This window comes from Agelaius phoeniceus, chromosome 19 (genome assembly GCF_051311805.1).
Source record: "Agelaius phoeniceus isolate bAgePho1 chromosome 19, bAgePho1.hap1, whole genome shotgun sequence".
Taxonomy (NCBI): Eukaryota; Metazoa; Chordata; class Aves; order Passeriformes; family Icteridae; genus Agelaius; species Agelaius phoeniceus.
Window position 1 is genome coordinate 888448 of NC_135283.1, and position 22412 is coordinate 910859.

A 22412-nucleotide genomic window follows, 5' to 3' on the forward strand; every position below is an offset into this window, starting at 1 on the left:
GTACCTCCTCCCTGCTCTTTCCCAAAGCACTTCCACAAACAACCCAAGAACAGGGAGGGCTTTTAGGATCTCTCAAGCTCCCAATTATTGGAGCTTAGTTTAAAACAATTAGTTATTTTAGTTATACACCCAGACCTACACGAGAACGCTGCCGTTGTTTTGGTGATTTTAACTGGGTTCTTATGGAGCTGCTCTGATCTGCCCAGTGCCCCCCTGTGCTGGGCACCCCTCTGTGGCCAAGCCCGGGGCAGGGGGGCACTGGGGGGCACTGGGGGGGACACTGGGGGACACTGGGGAGGCACTGGGGGACACTGGGGGGACACTGGGGGGGACACTGGGGGCTCCGGGCCCTGCTGGCACTGAAGGCTCCGAGCCCAGCCCAGCCCAGCCCAGGCTCCTGCAGCAATCCCGGGCAGCTGGGGACATCTCCTGGCCGTGGGATGGAGCAGCGCTGCTGGAGAATCGCCCGAGCAGAGCCCGCAGCTCCTCTGCCTGGCCGCGGCAGCGCGGGCACGGCGCTCCGGCCCCAGGCGAAGGAAGAAGGAAAAAAATAAAAAGGGAAAAATAAATAGGAAAAAAAAATAAATAGGAAAAAAAAAATAGGAAAAAAAAATAAATAGGAAAAAGAAAATAAATAGGAAAAAGAAAATAAATAGGAAAAAGAAAATAAATAGGAAAAAAAAAATAAATAGGAAAAAAAAAATAAATAGGAAAAAAAAATAAATAGGAAAAAAAATAAAGAGGAAAAAAAATAAAGAGGAAAAAAAATAAAGAGGAAAAAAAATAAAGAGGAAAAAAATAAAGAGGAAAAAATAAAGAGAAAAAAATAAAGAGAAAAAAATAAAGAGAAAAAAATAAAGAGAAAAAAATAAAGAGAAAAAAATAAAGAGAAAAAAAACAAATATAGGGAGAAAACCAAATATAGAAAAAAATAGAAAAAACAAATATAGAAAAAAAAATATAGGGAAAAAAATATAGGGAGAAAACCAAATATAAAACAAATATAGAAGAAAAAACAAATACAAATACAGAAAAAAACAAAAATATAGGGAAAAATAAATATAGGGAAAAATAAATATAGGAAAAAATAAATATAGGAAAAAATAAATATAGGAAAAAATAAATATAGGAAAAAATAAATATAGGAAAAAATATGGAAAACTCACTTTTAATGCAAGAGGCTCAAAAGCACTTTTTCTAAATCTCAGCATCTCCCTCAACCACCCAGTGATGCTGAAGCCCAAAGCAGAGCCAGCCCTGCTGTGCCATGACCAGCTGGGTGTCCAGGGAGAGGAGCTGGGATTGTTCTGCAGCCCAGCCCTGCCCCTCCATTAAATTCCCATGCATTTCTCAGGGCTGGCAGTCAGGCTGGATCAGACAAACTGACACACCTGGAGTGCAGTTTTCCACAGTGCCCAGCTTCCCTCCCTGCTCTGGGGGATTAAATGGGCCCCTTGATCTCCCAGTGCCACCAGTGGCACCAGTTTGTGACCACGACAGAAGCCTTGCTCTGCTAAAGGTGGAACCAGCACTGCAGCTCTCCCAATTCCCCTCAATTAGAGGGACACAAACCCCAGGTAACCACATCTGCCAGAGCTGTTTAACCAAAGCAAAGGGAACAGAAACCCTCTGCTTGCTAAAAGCAGCACAGCTATTCCTGCCTGCCCCAAAAACAGCCAAGGCAAGCAAATCTGGGACAATTTGTGGCTGTGCCTCTGTCCCTCCCCAGCGCCTGCCCCACTCCTGGGGCTGGGTCATGGCCAGGGTGTGCTGCTCACAATAATCTGTGTGACATGTTTGGTAACTGCCTTCCCCTGCACACAGCCCCACTTCCTCCTGCCCTGCCTGGTGTGAAGATTAAAGCTTATCCAATTAGCCACCCACTGCCTCCACGAGTTAATCAGGCAAATCTGGGGAGCCTCACAGAGCACGGCAGTGTGGGGATGGCTTTTGATGAGGGGAGCAGATTTAACTAATTACAGGGCTCAGCGATGTGCCCGAGCATAAAAGGTGATGGGGTTTAAAATCAGGGAGCTCTGTCACTGCCTAACAAGGGAGGGCTTGTCTTTTGTTTCACTGGTCATTCTGAGAACACCTCCCAAGTAACTTAGATTACTCAAGCAGCACTTACTTCAGGCCACACATCGAGGCTTAGGGCTTTGCAAGACTGATCAGCAAGACTGAGTCTTAAACAAAACCTGGGTCATCTGACAGTTGGGTGGATGATCACTTGAACATTCCCTGAACTGCAGAGGGGCTCTTTGAAGCACCCAGGGCACCCCAGCCTGGCTTCACAGGTCACTCTCCACAGGGGGGCTGCAGGACCGGGGCATTCTCTCACTTACAGTGCTCACTCTGTATTTTTAGGAAGCTCCAAGTTAATAAATAAAACAAATTTCTATACAAATATAGGAATTTGTAAAAAAAAAAAAAATCCATACAAATTTTCTATGTAACAATTTTCTAATAAAAATTAATTTTCTGAAATAGAAATTTTATGAAATAGAAACCCTCTCTATCTCTCCAAAAAACCCATGAGATGCCACACGAGCACAGGCAGCTCCAAATCCCCTCCAGGACCATCCACCTGAGCCATCCCCATCCCTGGATGCTGCAGCTGCAGCCAAGAGGCTCCAGCACAACTGGGAGGGAGGGAGGACACCAGGAAGGGCTTTCAGAGGCGCCTCAACAACTTCTGCTGATCTCATTTCCTTATTTCCTTCTTTTCTTATGTGCCCCCCACAAACAGCAGCCAGATTCCCAAAGGTGTTTGACACCTGAAGCTGGGCACTCATGGATTGGAGCCTGTTTGGCATCAGGTAAAATTCCTGTTTGGGTCCAGGCTGGAATCCCTTCCATCTGTGAGGAAAGGCTTCAACCAGGAAAATGGTGACTGAGGAGAAAAAAAGATTATGGACTCTTCTAAAAAGTACCTGGAGTACCTCTTGCTGAAGGGGCTTTGTGTCCCACAGGCACCAGAATTTGTCTCTATTTCTGAGGAGTTCCAAGAGACACCAAGGAAGGGCAGGAATTCATTGATCCTCTGGTGGCTGACATAGACTCCTCCAGCCTGAGACCTGGCCAGGCAGAAATGGGACTGTTCCCATCCTTCTGTCTCCACAGATGTTTAAATGTTCTAAAAGTCTCACCTGTGGCACCCAGAGGGTCCCCATTCCTGGCTGCTTTCCCCACCCCTGCCTTGGCAATGCAGGGACACCCTGGGGATTCTGCCCTGCTCAGCCCCTGCTCCAACAGCCTGCACAGATCCTCCCCAGGAGGAACAGGGCCAGAAGAGACTGAAAGTGTCAGGAAATCCCCACTGAAGGGAATGGAGCTGGCCCTGCTCGAGGGGGGCACACAAACAGCCCAGCCCTGCCCTGGGAATTCCAGGGGCTCCTTAATTAGGGCTGGAAGGGGCAGGAATGCTGTCCCCAGCCAGGGAGAGTCCTGCAGCAGTTGTCACTTGGGATCAGCCCTGGGAGCATTAAAGCCCAGCCCTGCAGCCCAGAAACAGCTTCAGAGCAGCTTTCACAGGATGTGGAGCTCACTGAGTGCTGAGCAGAGCAAAGCAGCTTAATTCCAGGGCAAAGCTCCCAGCCCCAGGCCCTGCACAGCAAACATGTGATCAGTGGTGCAGGAAGGTTAATGAAAGGAAGGGCTGCTGGCAAGAGCAGGGCCTGGGCACCGTGGGCTGTCACTTCAGGCCTGGATTAGATCTGGAAAAGCAGCACCAGCCAGGCAAGTGTCAGTGCTCAGCTCCATCAAAGCCCAGGTGCTGATTGTTCTAATGCAGGGCAAAGCTGAGAGTCAGCCCCAGGCACATTCCAGGGGGGCTCTGCCACCTCCAAGCTCCCAAAACTGGGCCAGGATCTGCCAGGGGGACCCCGAGCTGGGAACGGCAGCTGAGCCCTGCAGAGCCTGGGGCTCCGTGCCTGGCACCAGCTCCTGCCAGGACCTGCCAGGATCCCCCTGAGATCCCCCCAAGATCCCCCCAAGATCCTCCTGAGATCCCCCCAAGATCCTCCTGAGATCCCCCCAAGCTCCCTCCAAGATCCTCCTGAGATCCCCCCAAGATCCCTCCAAGATCCCTCCAAGATCCTCCTGAGATCCCCCCAAGATCCTCCTGAGATCCCCCCAAGATCCCTCCAAAACCCTTCTGAGATCCTCCTGAGATCCTCCTGAGATCCCTCCAAGATCCTCCTGAGATCCCCCCAAGCTCCCTCCAAGATCCTTCTGAGATCCCCCCAAGATCCCCCCAAGCTCCTTCCAAATTCCTTCCAAGCTCTCTCCCAGCCCCTCCCCTACAGACCCACTCCCAGCCCAGGCTCAGGCAAGAGAGCAAAGTTGGATTTCCTGGCACAAGATCCAGGCCCTGAGGTGTCTCTGCCTGTACCCCTGAAAACCAGACTATGGAAGGGGTGGGAATTCACCAGATGGAATATTTGGCATAGTTTTATCCATTTTTAATAAAAGAAATTAAAAGAGAACTATAAAACATCAAGCCTTGCAGCACTAGCAAATAAATACTCTCTGATGTTATCTTCTGCTGGAAAATACTGGATTCCCTGATCGTTTCTAATGGGGCTTGAAATTATCAAGGGATTTTGGTATTTTCCTCTTGTTTGCCTTCAGTTTTATCTTTCCTATTTCCCAGGCTCTGCAGTGCACTGGTCAATAACTCTGAACTGCACAGAAAGTGTCAGCAAGGTCTCCTCCCAGCTCAGGCACACAGAACAATCCTTTTCCAGCCCCAGAACCAAGGACACCGCTGCAGCCTCAGCCCCAAAAAGTGCAAACAGCAGGGAATGGAGGAGAGCAACCTGGGAGGGTGGGACTGCATCCCCTGGAGCTGGGATTGGGCACTGAACCCCAGCGTGGAAATGGAGCAGAACTCATCAAAGGGTGAAAACTCCTGACTCTGAGTCCATCCTGGGCCCACCTTGGGTGCAGCCCTGCCTGGGCTCTTGCACTGCCCAAGGTGCATCCTTTGAAGGTTTTTTTTAATAAATCCCCACTTTATTCCTTTAACACTGTCCAGCCTCTGTTCCAGGAGCCTCTCCAGGCATCAGGAGAGCTGCCAGGAATGTGCTGTCACTGACAAAACCCCCTCATTTCTGAGCAAATGCCTCCCTTTGGTACCTGCTGGGGCAGATGAGCTCAGCTGTCACCCCAGGTGTCCCCAGAGCTCAGATGCCCGGGGATTTGAGGGGACAGGGCCATACCTGCTCATGTCTGGCTCGGGGCCTTCATTCCTGTAGGATGCCTCCAGCTGCCTGTGCCGTGTCACGAGCTCGTCCACCAAGTTCTGCCTCCTGTCCCCCTCCAGCTGGGTGCTGGTGGCTCTGGGTTAAGGACCAAACTCACATGGCCTCAGAGCTCTCCCCAAGCTCCTCTCAGCCCATCCACTCAAGGATGGGGACACAGAGTGACCAGAGGCAGGCTCTGTCCCAGCAGCCCAGAGTGCCCAGCCCTTCCTGCCCTGACAGTGACAACAGCAGCACAGAGACCCCTCTGTGCCCAAGTGTCCTGCAGAGGGAACCAGGGGAAAGCCAGAGCGTGTGGCAGGGGGGGACAGCACATCCTGCACACACACTCTGCACACATTATACACATCACATTCTGCACAGCACATCCTGCACACACACTCTGCACACATTATACACATCACATCCTGCACAGCACATTCTGCACATAACATTCTGCACAGCACATCCTGCACAGCACATCCCGCACACACACTCTGCACACATTTTACACTGCACATTCTGCACAGCACATCCTGCACAGCACATCCTGCACACACACTCTGCACATCACATTTTACACTGCACATTCTGCACAGCACATCCTGCACAGCACATCCTGCACACACACTCTGCACATCACATTTTACACTGCACATTCTGCACTGCACATCCTGCACAGCACATCCTGCACACACACTCTGCACATCACATTCTGCACAGCACATCCTGCACACACACTCTGCACACACACTCTGCACACATTTTACACATCACATTCTGCACATCACATCCTGCACAGCACATCCTGCACACACACTCTGCACATCACATTTTACACATCACATTCTGCACAGCACATTCTGCCCAGTACGTTCTCCACACCACACTTTGCATGCAATTTGCACATCACATTTTGCACACCACATTTTGCCCAGCACGTTTTGCACAGCACACTCTGCACACACTTTGCACAGCACATTTTCCCACTTTGCACAGCACATTTTCCCACTTTGCACAACACTTTTCACACTTTCCAGGGCACATTTTCCCACTTTGCATAGCACATTTTCCCACTTTGCCCAGCACATTTTCACACTTTGCACAGCACATTTTCCCACTTTGCACACCACATTTTCCCACTTTGCCCAGCACATTTTCCCACTTTGCAGGGCACATTTTCCCACTTTGCCCAGCACATTTTCCCACTCTGCACTCTGCAGGTGCCCCAGCCCGTGGGCAGCTGCTGGCACAGATGCATCTGCCGAGTGGACACCGCCCGCAGCAGCTGCTCCCTCAGCTGCTCGATCTTCTCCCTGAGGCTCTGCAGTGAGGACCTGATGGCCACGTTGACCTGGGGGAACACAGACATTGTCACTGGCCTGCTCTGCCAGATCTGCACCACATCTCATGTAGACATAGCTCGGGTTTGTTGCTGAAATGGCTCCCAAGGTATTAAAAAGGTTTTTTTCCCAGCCCCGTGACAGAAGAAGGAGTCGAGATTTGTCAGTTCTGTTTTTCAAGGTTGTTTATTTTCTCTGATCTATTCCATTCTTTCTCTGACCTGCTGAGGTCTGTCCAGCAGGTTGGGTTGTGGCACACTGACCACCCTTGGGGTGGTGTTGACTTTTTATACTAAGAGCTACCTGTGCTTTATTTACAATAATTTCCCAATACCTATCACCTATGTTAGACAGTCTGTCTCTACCCTAAACCAATCCTGAAGTGTCACCATCACAGCAGAAGATGGAGGACAAAAAGAAGGACAGGACACTCCCAGATTCCTCCATCTTGCCTCCTGAACCCCCAAAATTCTACTTTTTCACCCTGTGACAAATTCACTATCACTCTGCTCAAACTCTTGTGGCTTGTAACTCTTCACACAAAGTTGGGAATTGTTTCCATGGGTTACAATCAAACCCACAGGTGTTTCTGACTCTGTGCCAAGGTCTCTGAGCCCCCGTGAGGGTCTCGAGTCCTCCAGGGCAGCCAGAGCAATGTCCTGGGATCTGACATAAATATTTAACTTTTAGTGCACAGGTGTGAAGGGCTCCACTGCAAGCCCAGAGAGCCTGTTCAGAGCCAGGAGTCACTGCTTGCAAAACAATGGAACAGTTTCACAAACACAACTCTGAGGCATTAATGCTGATGAATATGGAAAGCTGTCTTTCAAGTCTTTACAAACACACTTCTTTATATGGGCAAAACATTTCAGCACATTTTAATATTTTCCAGATAAATTTCCAGCTCTTTCCTCTGATCTTCAGTAAAAGTACAGGCACCAGCTTCTTTTGCCACTGGGTTTCTTCCCCAGCTACCAGGATCAGAGAGGAGGCTGCTACAGGTTCACACATTCCCTGCACTGAACTCCTCCAGACTTGAAACCCAAGACCCCAAAGAAACCCAGATTGTTCCATTTCCCTTCTCAGCAGCACCCAGCTCCCCAGTCCTCTCTCACCACTGAGCAGCCCAAGCCCCAGATGTGTCTGCTCTCAGTAAAATTCAGCCATTCTTGCCTGCTGCAAGCAAACCCCAGGCTGGCAGGAGCCCTCCTGCTTTCCCCCCACCCCTTCCCAACTCAAACTCACATTATCCTGAGTTTGTCCTCCTAGGATGCTATTTCTTTTCATTCCAGTTATGCAGAAAAAAACCACTCAAACTGCAATTAACAATGCAAGTCGTCCTAATTAAGACTTGCTGTGCCTCTTGTTTACAACCTGTGGCTGACAAGGGGCAGCAACCCCAGCTTCTGCATAGGGAACTGGGACCAGAGAGGAAAATCTGCTCTCACTCTCAGCCCTGCCCTCCTGGAGCTCCAGAGCCAGCAGCAGCAGGGCAGGGCTGCCAGACCCTGCCTGAGTGCTCAGGGATGGAGTAGGAGAGCCTGAGAGACTGAACCTGTCAGGGATGGAGCAGGAGAGCCTGAGACACTGAACCTGCCTGGGATGGAGCAGGAGAGCCTGAGAGATGGAACCTGTCAGTGATGGAGCAGGAGAGCCTGAGAGATGGAACCTGTCAGGGATGGAGCAGGAGAGCCTGAGACACTGAACCTGCCTGGGATGGAGCAGGAGAGCCTGAGAGACTGAACCTGTCAGGGATGGAGCAGGAGAGCCTGAGAGACTGAACTGTCAGGGATGGAGCAGGAGAGCCTGAGAGATGGAACCTGCCTGGGATGGAGCAGGAGAGCCTGAGACACTGAACCTGCCTGGGATGGAGCAGGAGAGCCTCAGGAGATGGAACCTGTCAGGGATGGAGCAGGAGAGCCTCAGGAGATGGAACCTGCCTGGGATGGAGCAGGAGAGCCTGAGAGACTGAACTGTCAGGGATGGAGCAGGAGAGCCTGAGAGATGGAACCTGTCAGTGATGGAGCAGGAGAACCTCAGGAGATGGAACCTGCCTGACTGGCTGGGGCTTGCCCTCAAACACCACCAGACACAGCAGAGAGCAGATGCAGCCAGGCTGGGGCAGCCAAAATGCACCTCTGGACCAAAGCACCCAACACCCCCACAGCACCAGATCCAAACCAGCACGGGGGGTCAGAGATCTGGGGAGTGCTGAAGCCTCTGTGGGGCCTCCAGCTCTGCAGTCAGGTAATTAAAGGTAATTAATTTGGTTTGTTCTCAGCTCCAGGTGGAGAATGCTGCATTTGACTGACCCAGAACAGCAACAGAGCACAAAGGTGACATGGCCAAAAAAGTCAGCAAATGCAGCAGCCTGGCCAGGAACTGCATTGAGAGAACAAAAGATTTCCTCTCCTGTACACAAAACTAAGGTAGAAGAAAAGTAGAAACAAATAAACCAGTGGAAGTTTTATGATCAGCTGAACAGAGCAGAGTTCACAGGTAAGTGCTGGATTAAAATCCTTCCTCACAGTTTATTTTTCCATTTTAGATTTTGTGCTCTATTTTTGGCTCAGCAACAAGCAAGAAGTTTGTCAGCCGTGCTAATTGCAAAGTACTACAAAAATAAACCCCTGTTTACATTCTCCCTAAAAGGCCAGTGCTGTACAAAGACATTTCCCTGCATTTCAGCACTCAGGGGGCACAGGACACGCGACTGCTCAGCCATGGGTTTCTCAACAGGCATTTCTGTTATGGAAACACCTCTCTCCTTGTGGGAACCTTGTTTAGAGTAGAATCAAACGCTGCCAAATATTCCCCTTTACCTGTTAATGGATTAAAGGAAGCTGGAAAACACAGGGCACGGGACAAATGATTTTATGGAGAAGTCAGCCACCCCTGCAATGTTTCCATAAAACACAGGCCCGGAGAGTTCCAGCCCCACAAAGGCTCCAAACAGCACCAGCCCCAGTTCCCCTGGGCTTTGGGCTCCTCAGGGGTGGCCCTGATGGCAGGAGAGAACTTTGCCCTCTATAAATACAGACACATTGAGCAGCAACCTTTTTATTGGTCTGCTGATGTTGAGGTGTATCTGTGCAATTCTGATACTTCACCATGCTGAAAGCAGGAATTTAATCTGCTCCTCCAAACTCTCCAAAGGCAGAGAAAATACTGCTCAAATCCCACTTATTTGGGGTTTCTGAGACCCCTTCTCAACTCCTGCTGAAGTGAGGCTGGCATTCAGCAGCACTGATTATTGTGCACAGCCTACACACCCTTCCTCAGAACTTCTTCCAAGGAAACATTTCAAAAATGGCATTTGATTTGAAGAGCTCTCATCAAAGTGAGTGGCCCAGCAGACCCAGTGATCAGGCACTGCATTACAGCCCTGATACAGAGAGGGGGAGAAAAAGCACTGGGGCTTTAATTATGCCAATTGTTATAACTGACCAACTCAGGGCTTACAGCAATTTTCATCTGAACACAGCCAAGGGAGCAGGTAATGACTCAAAGCTGCTCCTGAAGGAAGGGACAAGGCTTGGAGCCACAGGGAAAGCAGACTCCTAAAAACCTTATTTTATTTCTTATTTATTAATTCTTTCTTATTTATTCTTTCTGTTTCTTTATTTCACAGAAAGTGGAAAAACATGGAGAACACAACATTCCTGGGTGAATCCAACTGCTGCTTCTCGTTCCTGTTTAACTCTGGGCTTGTATTTTGATAGAAATGCAGCTAAAAGAAGCCTGCAAGATTGATACTCCCTCTGATCTGCAGCCACTGCAAAAGGCAGGAGCCAGCCCTGGGTGAGGAACATCCCTGTTCAGAGAGAGAGGGAACAGAGCATCTGCTGAGCACCCCTGAGAATGCCAGCCTCTGGGACAGCTCCATCCCAGCATCCCTGAGAATGCCAGCCTCTGGGACAGCTCCATCCCAGCATCCCTGAGAATGCCAGCCTCTGGGACAGCTCCATCCCAGCATCCCTGAGAATCCCAGCCTCTGGGACAGCTCCACCCCAGCATCCCCGAGCCTCTGGGACAGCTCCATCCCAGCATCCCTGAGAATGCCAGCCTCTGGGACAGCTCCATCCCAGCATCCCCCAGCCTCTGGGACAGCTCCATCCCAGCACCCCTGAGAATGCCAGCCTCTGGGACAGCTCCATCCCAGCACCCCTGAGAATGCCAGCCTCTGGGACAGCTCCATCCCAGCATCCCTGAGAATGCCAGCCTCTGGGACAGCTCCATCCCAGCATCCCTGAGAATCCCAGCCTCTGGGACAGCTCCATCCCAGCATCCCTGAGAATCCCATCCTCTGGGACAGCTCCATTCCAGCATCCCTGACTCTCTGGACCAGTTCTATCCCAGCATCCCTGACTCTCCGGACCAGCTCCACCCCAGCATCCCTGACTCTCTGGACCAGCTCCATCCCTCGGGAACAGCCCGGAGCAGGCAGCGGGGCGTGCCCAGCACGGCCGCGGCTCCTCCCCGAACCAGCGCTGCTGCACGCACAGATTCACCGGGGCTGACCCCAAACCACCGGGGAGCCGCTGTTCAACCCCAAACTCCCTTCTCGTTCCCCTTACAGGGCCCTAAAGGGACAGACAGCGGCGCTGGAACACAGCCTTCCCCTGCGGGTGCCGGCAGCGACACCGCCCCAGCCCCGGCCCGCTCCGACCTCTGCCCTGCATCCCGGCGATTCCGCATCCCGGCAATTCCGCATCCCGGCAATTCTACTTCCTATACCGGGAATTCCTCCCCGTTCCCCGGGAATCCCGCCCCATATCCCGGCAATTCCCCCCATATCCCGGCAATTCCGCCCCATATCCCGGCAATGCCGCCCCATATCCCGGCAATTCCCCCCATATCCCGGCAATGCCGCCCCATATCGCGGCAATGCCGCCCCATATCCCGGCAATTCCGCCCCACATCCCGGCAATTCCGCCCCATATCCCGGCAATGCCGCCCCATATCCCGGCAATTCCCCCCATATCTCGGCAATCCCGCCCCATATCGCGGCAATGCCGCCCCATATCCCAGCAATGCCGCCCCATATCGCGGCAATGCCGCCCCATATCCCAGCAATGCCGCCCCATATCGCGGCAATGCCGCCCCATATCCCGACAATGCCGCCCCATATCCCGGCAATGCCGCCCCATATCCCGACAATGCCGCCCCATATCCCGGCAATCCCGCCCTCCCGACACACCGCACCGGCCCCAGCCCCGCCTCGCCCGTCCCTGCCGGGCACCTTGGCCGAGCTCTCCCCGCTCCGCTGGCAGCGGCTCCGCTCCTGCAGCTTCTCGGCGATGTCCTGGGCGAGCTGGCGGGCGGCGGCGAGCAGCGGGAGCCTGCGGGGACCCCAGCGGCTGAGCCCGGGGCCGAGGGATGGGATGGGATGGGATGGGATGGGATGGGATGGGATGGGATGGGATGGGATGGGATGGGATGGGATGGGATGGGATGGGATGGGATGGGATGGGATGGGATGGGATGGGATGAGATGGGGTGGGATGGGATGGGATGGGGATGGGGTGGGATGGGATGGGATGGGGATGGTGATGGGATGGGATGGGATCCGATAGGATCCGATGGGACCCGGCGGTGTAAGCCTCGGGAGGGCAAGGCACAATAGCCCCAAAACACACAGCCAAAAAGCCTGGGACGGGTTCTGGGAAAGGACCCTGGAAGGAAAGGCACAGCACCCCCAAACACACAGCACCCCGAACACACAGCACCCCCGAACACACAGCACCCCGAACACACAGCACCCCTGAACACACAGCACCCCCAAACACACAGCACCCCTGAACACACAGCACCCCGAACACACAGCACCCCCGAACAGACACACGCACACCGGCTTTGGGAAGGCACACCCCGCACAGCCCGGCCCGCCCGGCCCCGCTCCCGCCCGTGCCGGGCCCCGCAGGCTCCGCAGGCTCCGCGGCCCCGGCAGGGCCGGTCCCGGCCCGGTGCTGGCCCGGTCCCGACCCGCACCCCCCGGCCCGGCCCGGCCCGGCGCTCACCAGGGGTCCGGAGCCATCGCGGCCCCGGAACCTTCGCGGCGCTTCCGCCGGATCCGCCCGGACGCGCCGCGCGCAGGCGCCGGGAGGGGACGGAGCGGAAAGGGAAATGGGAGAGGGAACGGGGAGAGGGGAGAGATGGAGGGGAGAGAGGGGAGAGATGGAGAGATAGAGATGGAGAGGGGTACCGGGGTACGGGCCGGGGGAGCGCAGCCGGCCCTAGGGCCTCTGCTGTGCGGGGCAGGGAGCAGAGGGGAGACACGGGTGTTGGGGAAAGAGGGGCAGCATCAGGTGTTCGGGACAGAGAGGAAGAAGGATCGGGTGTTTTGGGGCAGAGGGGCAGGATCAGGTGTTCGGGACAGAGGGACAGATGCAATGTTCGGGGTTTACAGGGACAGATGTGCGGGGATCAGGGACAGATGCAATGTTCGGGGTTTACAGGGACAGACGGACAGATGTGCGGGGATCAGGGACAGATGCAGTGTTCGGGGTTTACAGGGACAGATGCAATGTTCGGGATTTACGGGACAGAGGGGCAGAGGTTCAGTGCCCAGAGGGCGGGCACGGAGCTTTGCAGTACCAGGGGCAGAGGTGCAGGTGTCCGGGGTGTAGAGGTGCACAGTACGAGGTGCAGATGTGTGCAGATGTGCACAGCACAGAACCAGAGCTGTCCCCACTCCTCCCTGCTGCCATAAACCCAACACTGAGCGATGGCACCGGTTCCCTTCTCCAAACCCCCAGCTCTGACCCTGTCCCTGCCCATCCGCAGTGACATCGCTGTCCTCCCTGTCCCCGCCCCGCTCCCGGTGACACTGGCGCTGCTGGCACTGGCGCTGTTTTGGCTGCGGTGGGCGCAGCCCCTCGCTCCAAGCCCTTCCCATCCCTGATCCGCCGGCATTTGGCCTCTCCCTGTGTTTTTGGATGCGATCGGTGACGCAAATCGGGCACAAACCTGAGGAGCAGCTTCGGGGCGCTGCCAGCGAGGCTTTATAGCCCTCGTGACGGGGCCGCTGGGCCTGCTGATAACGGCAGCGATGACGGCAGCGATAAGGACAATCACAACAATGCTGATAACGGTATTGATAACGAGAACCAGCGCATCTCGTCATTCCCGGGGCTGATCCCCGCTCCGCTGCCCCGTTCTTACCACAGCAGAAACAACCCGATTTTAAAGACAAATAAAGATCCTTTAAAAGGTTAGGATGCCTATAAAAGTGCCCGCTAAGTGCAGCCCGAGCTGAGAGCAGCGCTGTGGGACCGGGGCGGTGTCCCGGGAGCCTCTCCAGCTGCTCGAGGCCGCTTTTCCTCCAGCCCAGCCCTTCTGTCGGTGAGCACAGCGCTCATTCTGCAGCTCTGCAGCGCGTTCTGAGGCTGGAACCGATCGGTCCCGAGCATTTCCCGGGGGCACACCGGGAACGCCGGAGCCCCAGGGCCGGGCCGCAGCAGCCGCAGCCCGAGCGGGAGCACGAAGGTTATCCTCGGGAAAATCAAGGCTTCATTTAGTGCCCGTGTTGCTGTTTGATGCTATCTCGGCCCACGGGGTGTTTACAGCCCCCGGCCGGGCCCGGCGCGGAACTGGGGCAGGAAGGGGCGATGCGGGCGCGGAGCCGCTCCACCCCTCGCTGTGTTTACCCCAAATAAACGGCGGGGCCGGGGCCGGCCCGCACCTTAAAAGCGCGGGCAGGTGCGGGGCAGAGGGGACCCGGCAGGGGTGGCCGAGCTGGCAGATGCTGCAGCTGGGGCTCAGCGTGCCCCGCTGCCCCGGGGGCGCGGCCGCCGCCTTCCCCATGGCCGAGCCGGCGGCGGGCGAGGAGCCGGGACCGGGCCCGGGTGAGTGCGGGACCGAGCGGGACCCGCCCATGCCGGGCACGGGGCCGGGTGAGTGCGGGACCGGGGCCGGGGGGTGAGTGCGGGACCGAGCGGGACCCGCCCGTGCCGGGACCGGGCCCGGGTGAGTGCGGGACCGGGGCCGGGGGGTGAGTGCGGGACCGAGCGGGACCCGCCCGTGCCGGGACCGGGGCCGGGTGAGTGCGGGACCGGGGCCGGGGGGTGAGTGCGGGACCGAGCGGGACCCGCCCGTGCCGGGACCGGGGCCGGGTGAGTGCGGGACCGAGCGGGAGCGCAGGGGCTGGGGCACAGCCGGGTCCTGTCCCGAGCCCCCGGCTCGTCCCGGGCCGGGCACAGCCGCAGCCTCCGTTCAGCACCCGGGGCACCGGCGGTCGGCTGGGCTCGGGCCGATGCTTCTCGGTACCCGGGCAGGGCAGCGCCCTGAGAGAGGAATTTGGGGTGAATTTGGGCTGCAAGCAGCCCCTGATCGCCCCCCGGTGTTGTCTCAGCCTGGTTTCTGTGGCCAGGAGCCCCCGGGACTGTGCCGGGGTCAGGCTGTGTCCGGGACAGGAGCCGGCCCGAGCGGCTCCGGATCCAGCAGCTCCTGCCCTGAACCAGGCTGAGCCCGACCCGCTGCTCCCGCTGGCCTTGGGCAGCCGCCAAACTGAGCTGGAGAGCGAGAGCCAGAGCCGGGCCCGGCCCGGGAGCCTCCCGATGTGCCACCACGGGCTGTCCCCGTGTCCCCTCGGCTCGGTGCGAATCCATCCCTGACCCCAGCAGCCGAGCACAGGCACGGTGCAAACACCCGAGGGTTAATGAGTGCGCTAATTGCGGTGTCCCCGGCCGTCGATGAGCGCCCAGCAGAGCTCACCCACGCAGGGACAGCTCCCAGCTCAGCTCTCCCGAGCCCCGGGGAAATGCCGCTCCCGTCCGTCTGTCCAGGCGGAGCTCGGAGCCTGCTCTGCCCAGCGCCGGGCGGGGGCTGCCCGAGCCCTGATCGGGGCCGGGAGCTTTGGGAGCGGGGAAAAGCCCCTCACGGTGTGAGAAGCAGCCCTGATCGGGGCCGGGAGCTTTGGGAGCGGGGAAAAGCCCCTGACGGTGTGAGAAGCAGCCCTGATCGGGGCCGGGAGCTTTGGGAGTGGGGAAAAGCCCCTGACGGTGTGAGAAGCAGCCCTGATCGGGGCCGGGAGCTTTGGGAGAGGGGAAAAGCCGCTCACGGTGTGAGAAGCAGCCCTGACACCCAGCTGGGACCTGGCCCCACGCTGCTCCGGGGCCCGGAGCTGATGGGAGCGGGAGAGGGCAAAGCCTGAAACGCTTCCCTTTGCGGGGGAGAGCAAAGAAACGCAGGACGCGGCTGCGAGACTTCAGAGCGCCCTGAGCCGGGGTGGAACGCCGCTGGTGGGGCCGGGAGAGGCGCTCAATAAAAGCTCCTTGTCCCGCAGAGGGGCTGGGCTCATCCCCGGTCACCATCGTGGTCACGTCCGAGGCCGACACCTGGGACATCGACACCTCCCCGGGCCGGGGCTGCGGGCCCTTCGTGGACTGGGCCAAGATGCCGGAGGCGCAGGGGCCGGCGCGGATCCCGCGGGACGTGCTGGGCCGGCCCCCGAAGGAGCTGAAGCGGCTGGCGAGGGAAGGCTGCTGGGCCGGGAGCCACGCGGGCCGGGCCCGGCTCTACCCCCGCCTCATCCAGCGCGTCTCCTGCCGCCTCGTCACCCCCGACGCGCTCGTGTACCGGGACGTGGCCGGCCGGCTCTTCGGGAAGCGCAGCGTGAGCTCGCACCCGCTGCCCGAGTTCCTGGAGGGCTGCCCCGTGCCCACCTACTGCCTCAGCCCGCACGGCGTCGCGGCCCTGAAGAAGATCCTCATCTGCGTGGGCGCCCTGTTCCCCGACATCACGCACAGCCCGCTGCTGCCGGCGCTGGCGGCGCTGCTGCTGCACTACAGCGAGGACGAGGCCCAGTGCTTCGAGAGCCTCTCGCGCCTCATCGCCAGCAACGCTCCCCACGCCGCCTACATCGACCAGTCCTTCCTGGCCCACCAGGCCTCCTGCATGACCTTCGGGGACCTGGCCAGCAAGCACTGCCCCGCGGCTCACAAGCTCATCGCCGGCGCCGCCGACAACGTGCTCGAGGTCTACTCGGAGTGGCTCTCGTGGCTCTTCCCCGGGCTGCCCTTGGCCTACGCCGTGCGCGTGCTGGACGTGTTCCTGCTGGAGGGCCAGAAGGTCCTGTACCGCATCGCCCTGGCCCTGCTGAAGCAGTTCAGGCTCTCGGCGGCCCCGGCCGGGCCCCAGGGCTCCGACGTCAAGGCCGAGCTGCAGGCTTTCGTCAGGAACATCGCCCAGCACGTCACCGTGGACAAACTCCTGGAGAGAGCCTTCGGCATCCGCCTCTTCTCCCGCAAGGAGATCTGGCTGCTGCACATGGCCAACAGGAAGGCCTTGGTGGAGAGGGGCATCACCGTGGTGCAGAGGAGGTGAGGAGAGCTCTGCGCTCCCAGCTCTGGGGCCGAGCCGGCAAAATGGGAGCTCCTGTGGAGAACTCTGGGGGAGCTGCAGGAACCTCCCACTGCTGTGGCTGTGCTGGGCCCTCGCAGCCCCTGGGGGACCCTGTCAGGGGACACGGCACAGCCAGAGCTGGGGACCCTGTCAGGGGACACGGCACAGCCAGAGCTGGGGACCCTGTCAGGGGACACGGCACAGCCACAGTCAGGGACCCTGTCAGGGGACACGGCCCAGAAGAGCTGGGGGTGTTGGCAGGGAGCTCACGGTGCTCAGGGCAGGGCAGAACCTGCTGCAGGGGCTGTGCCCCATAAAGCACAGGGCCCCAGCCCGTCCTGATGTCTGTCCCCCCCAGGCCGTCCTTCCACCTGGCCGTGGACATGCAGAAGTTCAGCTCCAGCACGGTCACGGCACAGGAGATGCGCCTCGTCTGGTCCTGGCTCCCCGAGCGCTTCTCGCTCTTCCCCCCGCTGCTGCTCTTCTCCACCTGCCAGGACGGCTGCAGCCTGCAGAGGTGAAGCCTCACCTGCCCCGGGGCTGGGGCATGGGGGAACCTGGGCAGGGCTTGGTGCTGGAGGGAGGAGCAGCACAAGTGACCTGGGCACCCCTGGGGCTGCTGGGGACCCTCCTGGGCTCAGCTCGGGGTCCTGAGGGTGGCTGAGGGCAGAGGGCAGAGCCTGGCCCAGGTGGGCACCGGCACCTGGGCACCGCCCGGGGCACAGGGAGCCCTGTGGCTGTGCCAGGCAGGGATGTCCCCTGTGCCACCCTGTGCCAGCACACTGTGAGTGGCCGGGGACAGCCAGCACACCCTGCCCAGGGCTCCAGCTCCCCCCAGCCCAGCCTTGTCCATGCCTGCAGGTTCTACACGTGCTGTGAAGGCTACGAACCCACGGTGCTGCTCATCAAAACCACCGAGGGGGAGGTGAGCGTTGCCAGGCAGGGCTGGGCAAGGGGACCCAGGGCTGGGTGGCCCCCCTGGCACTGCTGGAGCACCCAGGGGCTCTGCTCCCTGTCCTGCCCCGGCCCGGGTCCATCCCAGCTGCCAGGGCAGAACAAACTGCACCTTGGCCACCAGGACACACCTCAGCCGGGGTGCTGGGGAGCCAGGAGGAGAGGGCGAGGGGAGAGAGGCCACGAGTGAGGCTGATCCATGCCCTGAGCTCCCCGTGCTCTCTCCCAGGTGTGTGGGGCCTTTCTCTCCTCGGACTGGGCCGAAAGGAAGAAGAGCGGAGCCACATCGGGCTTTTTTGGGACCGGGGAGTGCTTCGTGTTCACTGTGAGTCACGGTTTGTGTCTGCCTCTGTCCCCTCACTGCTGCCCTGCCAGGCCACGCCGTCCCTTCCCTGCGCCGGGCCCGGAGCCGGGGCAGCAGCAGCAGCGCCTTCCCCCAGGCTCAGCAGGTGTGTCCCGTGCCCAGGTGCGCCCCGAGGCAGAGAGGTACGAGTGGGTGCTCATCCAGAGGCCGGAGCTGGCCAAGGCCGTGCCGCGCTCCCGGCAGCGCTCGCCTTCCCCCGCTCCCGAGGCCCCGCCCGGCTCCTCCCGGGACAGCCCCAGCCCCAAGCACCTGGCCGTGCCCTCGGCGCAGGGCAGAGGCCGCCTGTCCCCGTTCCTGGCCATCAGGCACTTCCTGCTGCCCTCCAAAACCGCCTCCATGTTCATGGCCGGCTCCCGGGACGGCATCGTCATCGGTAAGGGGGGGTCGGTATCGATAAGGGGGGGTCGGTATCGGTAAGGGGGGGTCGGTATCGATAAGGGGGAGTCGGTATCGGTGAGGGGGGGCCGGTATCGATAAGGGGGCGTCAATATCGGTAAGGGGGGGTCGGTATCGATAAGGGGGGGTCAATATCGGTAAGGGGGGGTTGATATCGGTAAGGGGGGGGTCAATATCGGTAAGGGGGGTCGGTATCGATAAGGGGGGGTCGGTATCGGTAAGGGGGGATTGATATGGATAAGGGGGGGGTCGATATCCATAAGGGGGGATCCCTATCAGTAAGGGGGGATTGATATCGATAAGGGGAGGATCCCTATCAGTGAGGGGGGATCCCTATCAATAAAGGGGGATCCCTATCAATAAAGGGGGATCCCTATCAGTAAGGAAGGATCCCTATCAATAAAGGGGGATGGATCCCTATCGATAAGGGGGGATCCCTATCAGCTCCCAGGAGCTCCGGTTGGGGATATCGGGTTAAAGTCCGGGCAGGCGAGGGCAGCTCCCCTTCCCCAGCCCGGGAGCTGCTCCCGAGAGCCCCAGGGGGACCCCAGAGCCCAGGCCCTGCCGGGGTTCGCTGCCCGGGCCCGGAGCGGCCCTGCCCAGCCCTTCCCTGGCTGCGAGGGTGGCCCCGGCCCGGCAGGGCCGGCCCGAGCCCAGCCCGCGCTGCCCTCGCAGGCGGAGGGGGAGGCCAAGCGCTGTCCCTGGACGCCAGCCTGCTGCGGGGACACACGGAGCGCTGCGAGACCTTCGACAACCCCCCGCTCTGCCGGGAGAACTTCCAGGTGCAGCTCCTGGAGGTGTGGGGCTTCCAAAGCGCCTAGGGGCCCTGGGGACACCCCGAGCGCCACCCGCGGGCACGGGCACGGGGACCCTCCCCGCGCTGGCACCCCCGGCCGGGCTGGGGCCACCTGGGCGGCTGCTGCGGAACCCACGGGCCCCTCCACGGCCACAACGGAGCGGAGCAGAACGGAGCAGAACAGAGCGGAGCAGAGCAGAACGGAGCAGTGCAGAACGGAGCAGAGTAGAATGGAGTGGAGCAGAGCAGAACGGAATAGAACGGAGCAGAATGGATCAGCCAGACCGGATCAGAGCAGAATGGATCAGACTGGACCAGATCAGACTGGATCAGACTGGACCAGATCAGATGGCAAAGCCCTGCCACAGTTTGTGGGTGCAGTGACAGCTCTGGGGGGACCCCACGTTTGGGGCTGAGCCTTCTGCTCTGTCCCCAGCCCAGGGCTGGCATGGGGCTGCAGGGCTGGACATGGAGGAGATTCCCCAGTGGGATCACCATGTTGGCCATTTTAACGTGGAATGGGAAGGTTTGGTGTTCTCTGTCAGACACGGGAGGGGTGGAGGCCACAGGGAATCCTCTGGCTGCAGCAGAAGAACCTCACCCGCCCCAAACACACTTTCCTGGATGGGGTCACCTCCCACCCATACCAGCCCTGCAGCCACTCGGGGCAGGAGCTGTGGCTGCCCCGGGGCTGTGCCAGCACTGGCAGGAGGGCACAGCAGGAGCAGCAATGGCAGAGCTCCCATGGGGCCGGGTGGGGCACACCAGGAATGGCTGCAAGCCTCCACAGGGCACCCAGGCACAGCAGGAATGGCTCAGAGCCTCCACAGGGTACCCAGGCACACCAGGAATGGCTCAGAGCCTCCACAGGGTACCCAGGCACAGCAGGAATGGCTCAGAGCCTCCACAGGGTACCCAGGCACAGCAGGAATGGCTCAGAGCCTCCACAGGGTACCCAGGCACAGCAGGAATGGCTGGGAGCCTCCACAGGGTACCCAGGCACAGCAGGAATGGCTCAGAGCCTCCACAGGGTACCCAGGCACACCAGGAATGGCTGGGAGCCTCCACAGGGCACCCAGGCACAGCAGGAATGGCTCAGAGCCTCCACAGGGTATCCAGGCACACCAGGAATGGCTGGGAGCCTCCACAGGGCACCCAGGCACAGCAGGAATGGCTCAGAGCCTCCACAGCATATCCAGGCACACCAGGAATGGCTCTGAGCCTCCACAGGGTACCCAGGCACACCAGGAATGGCTCAGAGCCTCCACAGCATATCCAGGCACACCAGGAATGGGGTGTCTGGGCCAGAGCCACCAGGAGGGGAATCAGCAGGAATGAGAAATGCCCAGGGAAAGGGAATTCCAGCAATGAGAAGTGTGACCACTGACTCATTTACCACCCGCTCAAACAGAGCTGAGCTGGCTCCAAAGGAGGGGAGAGCTGCTCCTGTGACTGATCAGGAAACACCCAGCAAACAGGGCTGGGATGCCAATTAATAAAAAGCAAACATTAATAAAGCGATGTGATCAGCAATTAGTGGAAGCTGATGTCCTCGTTTGTTCAAATGTGTAAATAGCGCCAAGCTGTGATGATCAGGGAGCTTTTTGTGGAATCCCCAGCTCCTGCTCAAAGAAATACCCGCAGGAATGGCTGGGCTCGGGCGGGAGCTGCCGCTGCCCACCGGGAACGAGCCGGGGCCGGGCCAGCCCTGCCAGTGTCCCTGCGGCAGCCGGGTGGCACCAGGACACGGCCCTGGGGACAGCAGCTCCGGGAACCCCCGGGCCAGCCCTGCCCGTGTCCCTGCGGCAGCCGGGTGGCACCAGGACACGGCCCTGGGGACAGCAGCTCCGGGAACCCCCGGGCCAGCCCTGCCCGTGTCCCTGCGGCAGCCGGGTGGCACCAGGACACGGCCCTGGGGACAGCAGCTCTGGGGACCTGAGGCTGGAACTGCGTGAAGAGCTCGGCTTTAATGTGGCATCTTTGTTTTCCACCCAAGCCAGCCTCACGCACGCCCTGCAGGGCACAGGGAATGGGGAAAGCCTGCGGTTCCTCACCCGGCATCCCGAACAGTGAGGAGCTGATGCCATCCCCAGGCGCCGGCAGAAACAGCAGCGGGTTTGCCCAGAGAGGGCGGAGGGCAGGCGGGCACTGCCCTGGCAGGGCTGTGCCACCCACAGCAGGGCACGGGATGGAGCTGAGGGCACTCAGCCCCTTCCCCAGGCCTCCCATCCCGATCCTCGTGGGAATTCCCTGCCGGACACCAGTTCCCGCTGGGATTTACACACAGCTGCTGCTCTCATACAGCCCAGCACGGCTTCCTGGGGTGCAAATCCAGTAACAGCTCGGGTGGAAAAGCCTGGGCAGAGCTGCCGGATGGGCAGGCAAACGCTCAGTGCCCAGGAGCAGCTACCGCAGCCGCAGGAGCCCCGGGCTGGGCAGGCAAACGCCGCCCAAGGCTCAGAGAGCTGTCCCTTGTTAGAAACTCTGCTCCCTTCTCTCCTCGTCTGCCAGAACTCTTGCAGTAAACCCAGGAATTCCCCAGCACGGCACTGCGGCTGCCAGACCGAGGCGCTGCTCTTGTGCTTTTGTGTCCCGTTCCTCCTCTCCCCTTTGCTTCCCCGTGAATTCCCTTCGCCGGGAATTCAGCCCGGTTTGGTCAGGAGTGCCTCAGCAGCGCCCTCGCAGAGCCCGCTCTGCACGGCTCCTGTCCCTGGGCGGGATGGACTGCACATGCCGGGATTGCAAATCCCGAGATTGCAAATCCCATGGACTGCACATCCCGGGACTGCACATCCCATGGACTGCACATCCCAGGATTGCATATGCCGGGATTGAAAATCCCATGGACTGCACATGCCGGGATTGCAAATCCCGAGATTGCAAATCCCAAGGACAGGACATCCCAGGATTGCATATCCTGGGACTGCAAATCCCGAGACTGCAAATCCCATGGACTGCACATCCCATGGACT

The 22412-nt window shown here is 58.7% G+C and overlaps 2 protein-coding genes across 3 annotated transcripts in view; one reads left to right on the plus strand and one right to left on the minus strand.

The window, feature by feature from the left end:
• The window catches only part of STX8 (syntaxin 8), an 86539-nt gene extending 73852 nt beyond the window's left edge, over positions 1-12687 (minus strand). The window contains exons 1-4 of the mRNA XM_054645034.2: positions 12607-12687; positions 11829-11928; positions 6503-6597; positions 5223-5333 (exon numbers count right to left, since the gene is read on the minus strand). Coding sequence (XP_054501009.1) covers positions 5223-5333; positions 6503-6597; positions 11829-11928; positions 12607-12623 — 323 coding nt within the window. The 5' untranslated portion in view covers positions 12624-12687. The remainder of the gene's footprint in view (positions 1-5222; positions 5334-6502; positions 6598-11828; positions 11929-12606) is intronic.
• A 2927-nt stretch (positions 12688-15614) lies between these two features.
• LOC129128121 (TBC1 domain family member 24-like) lies at positions 15615-19724 on the plus strand. 2 transcript variants are annotated; one of them, XM_077188248.1, is made up of 7 exons: positions 15615-16908; positions 17250-17447; positions 17792-17855; positions 18114-18209; positions 18351-18410; positions 18456-18621; positions 19320-19724. In XM_077188248.1, exons 1-7 carry the CDS (start codon positions 15983-15985, stop codon positions 19463-19465), a joined length of 1656 nt encoding a protein of 551 aa, XP_077044363.1. In that variant the 5' UTR covers positions 15615-15982; the 3' UTR covers positions 19466-19724. The 2 variants fall into 2 exon arrangements, with proteins under 2 accessions (XP_077044363.1, XP_077044364.1); XM_077188249.1 differs by having other exon boundaries at positions 17289-17447.
• The last annotated feature ends 2688 nt before the right edge of the window (positions 19725-22412 follow it).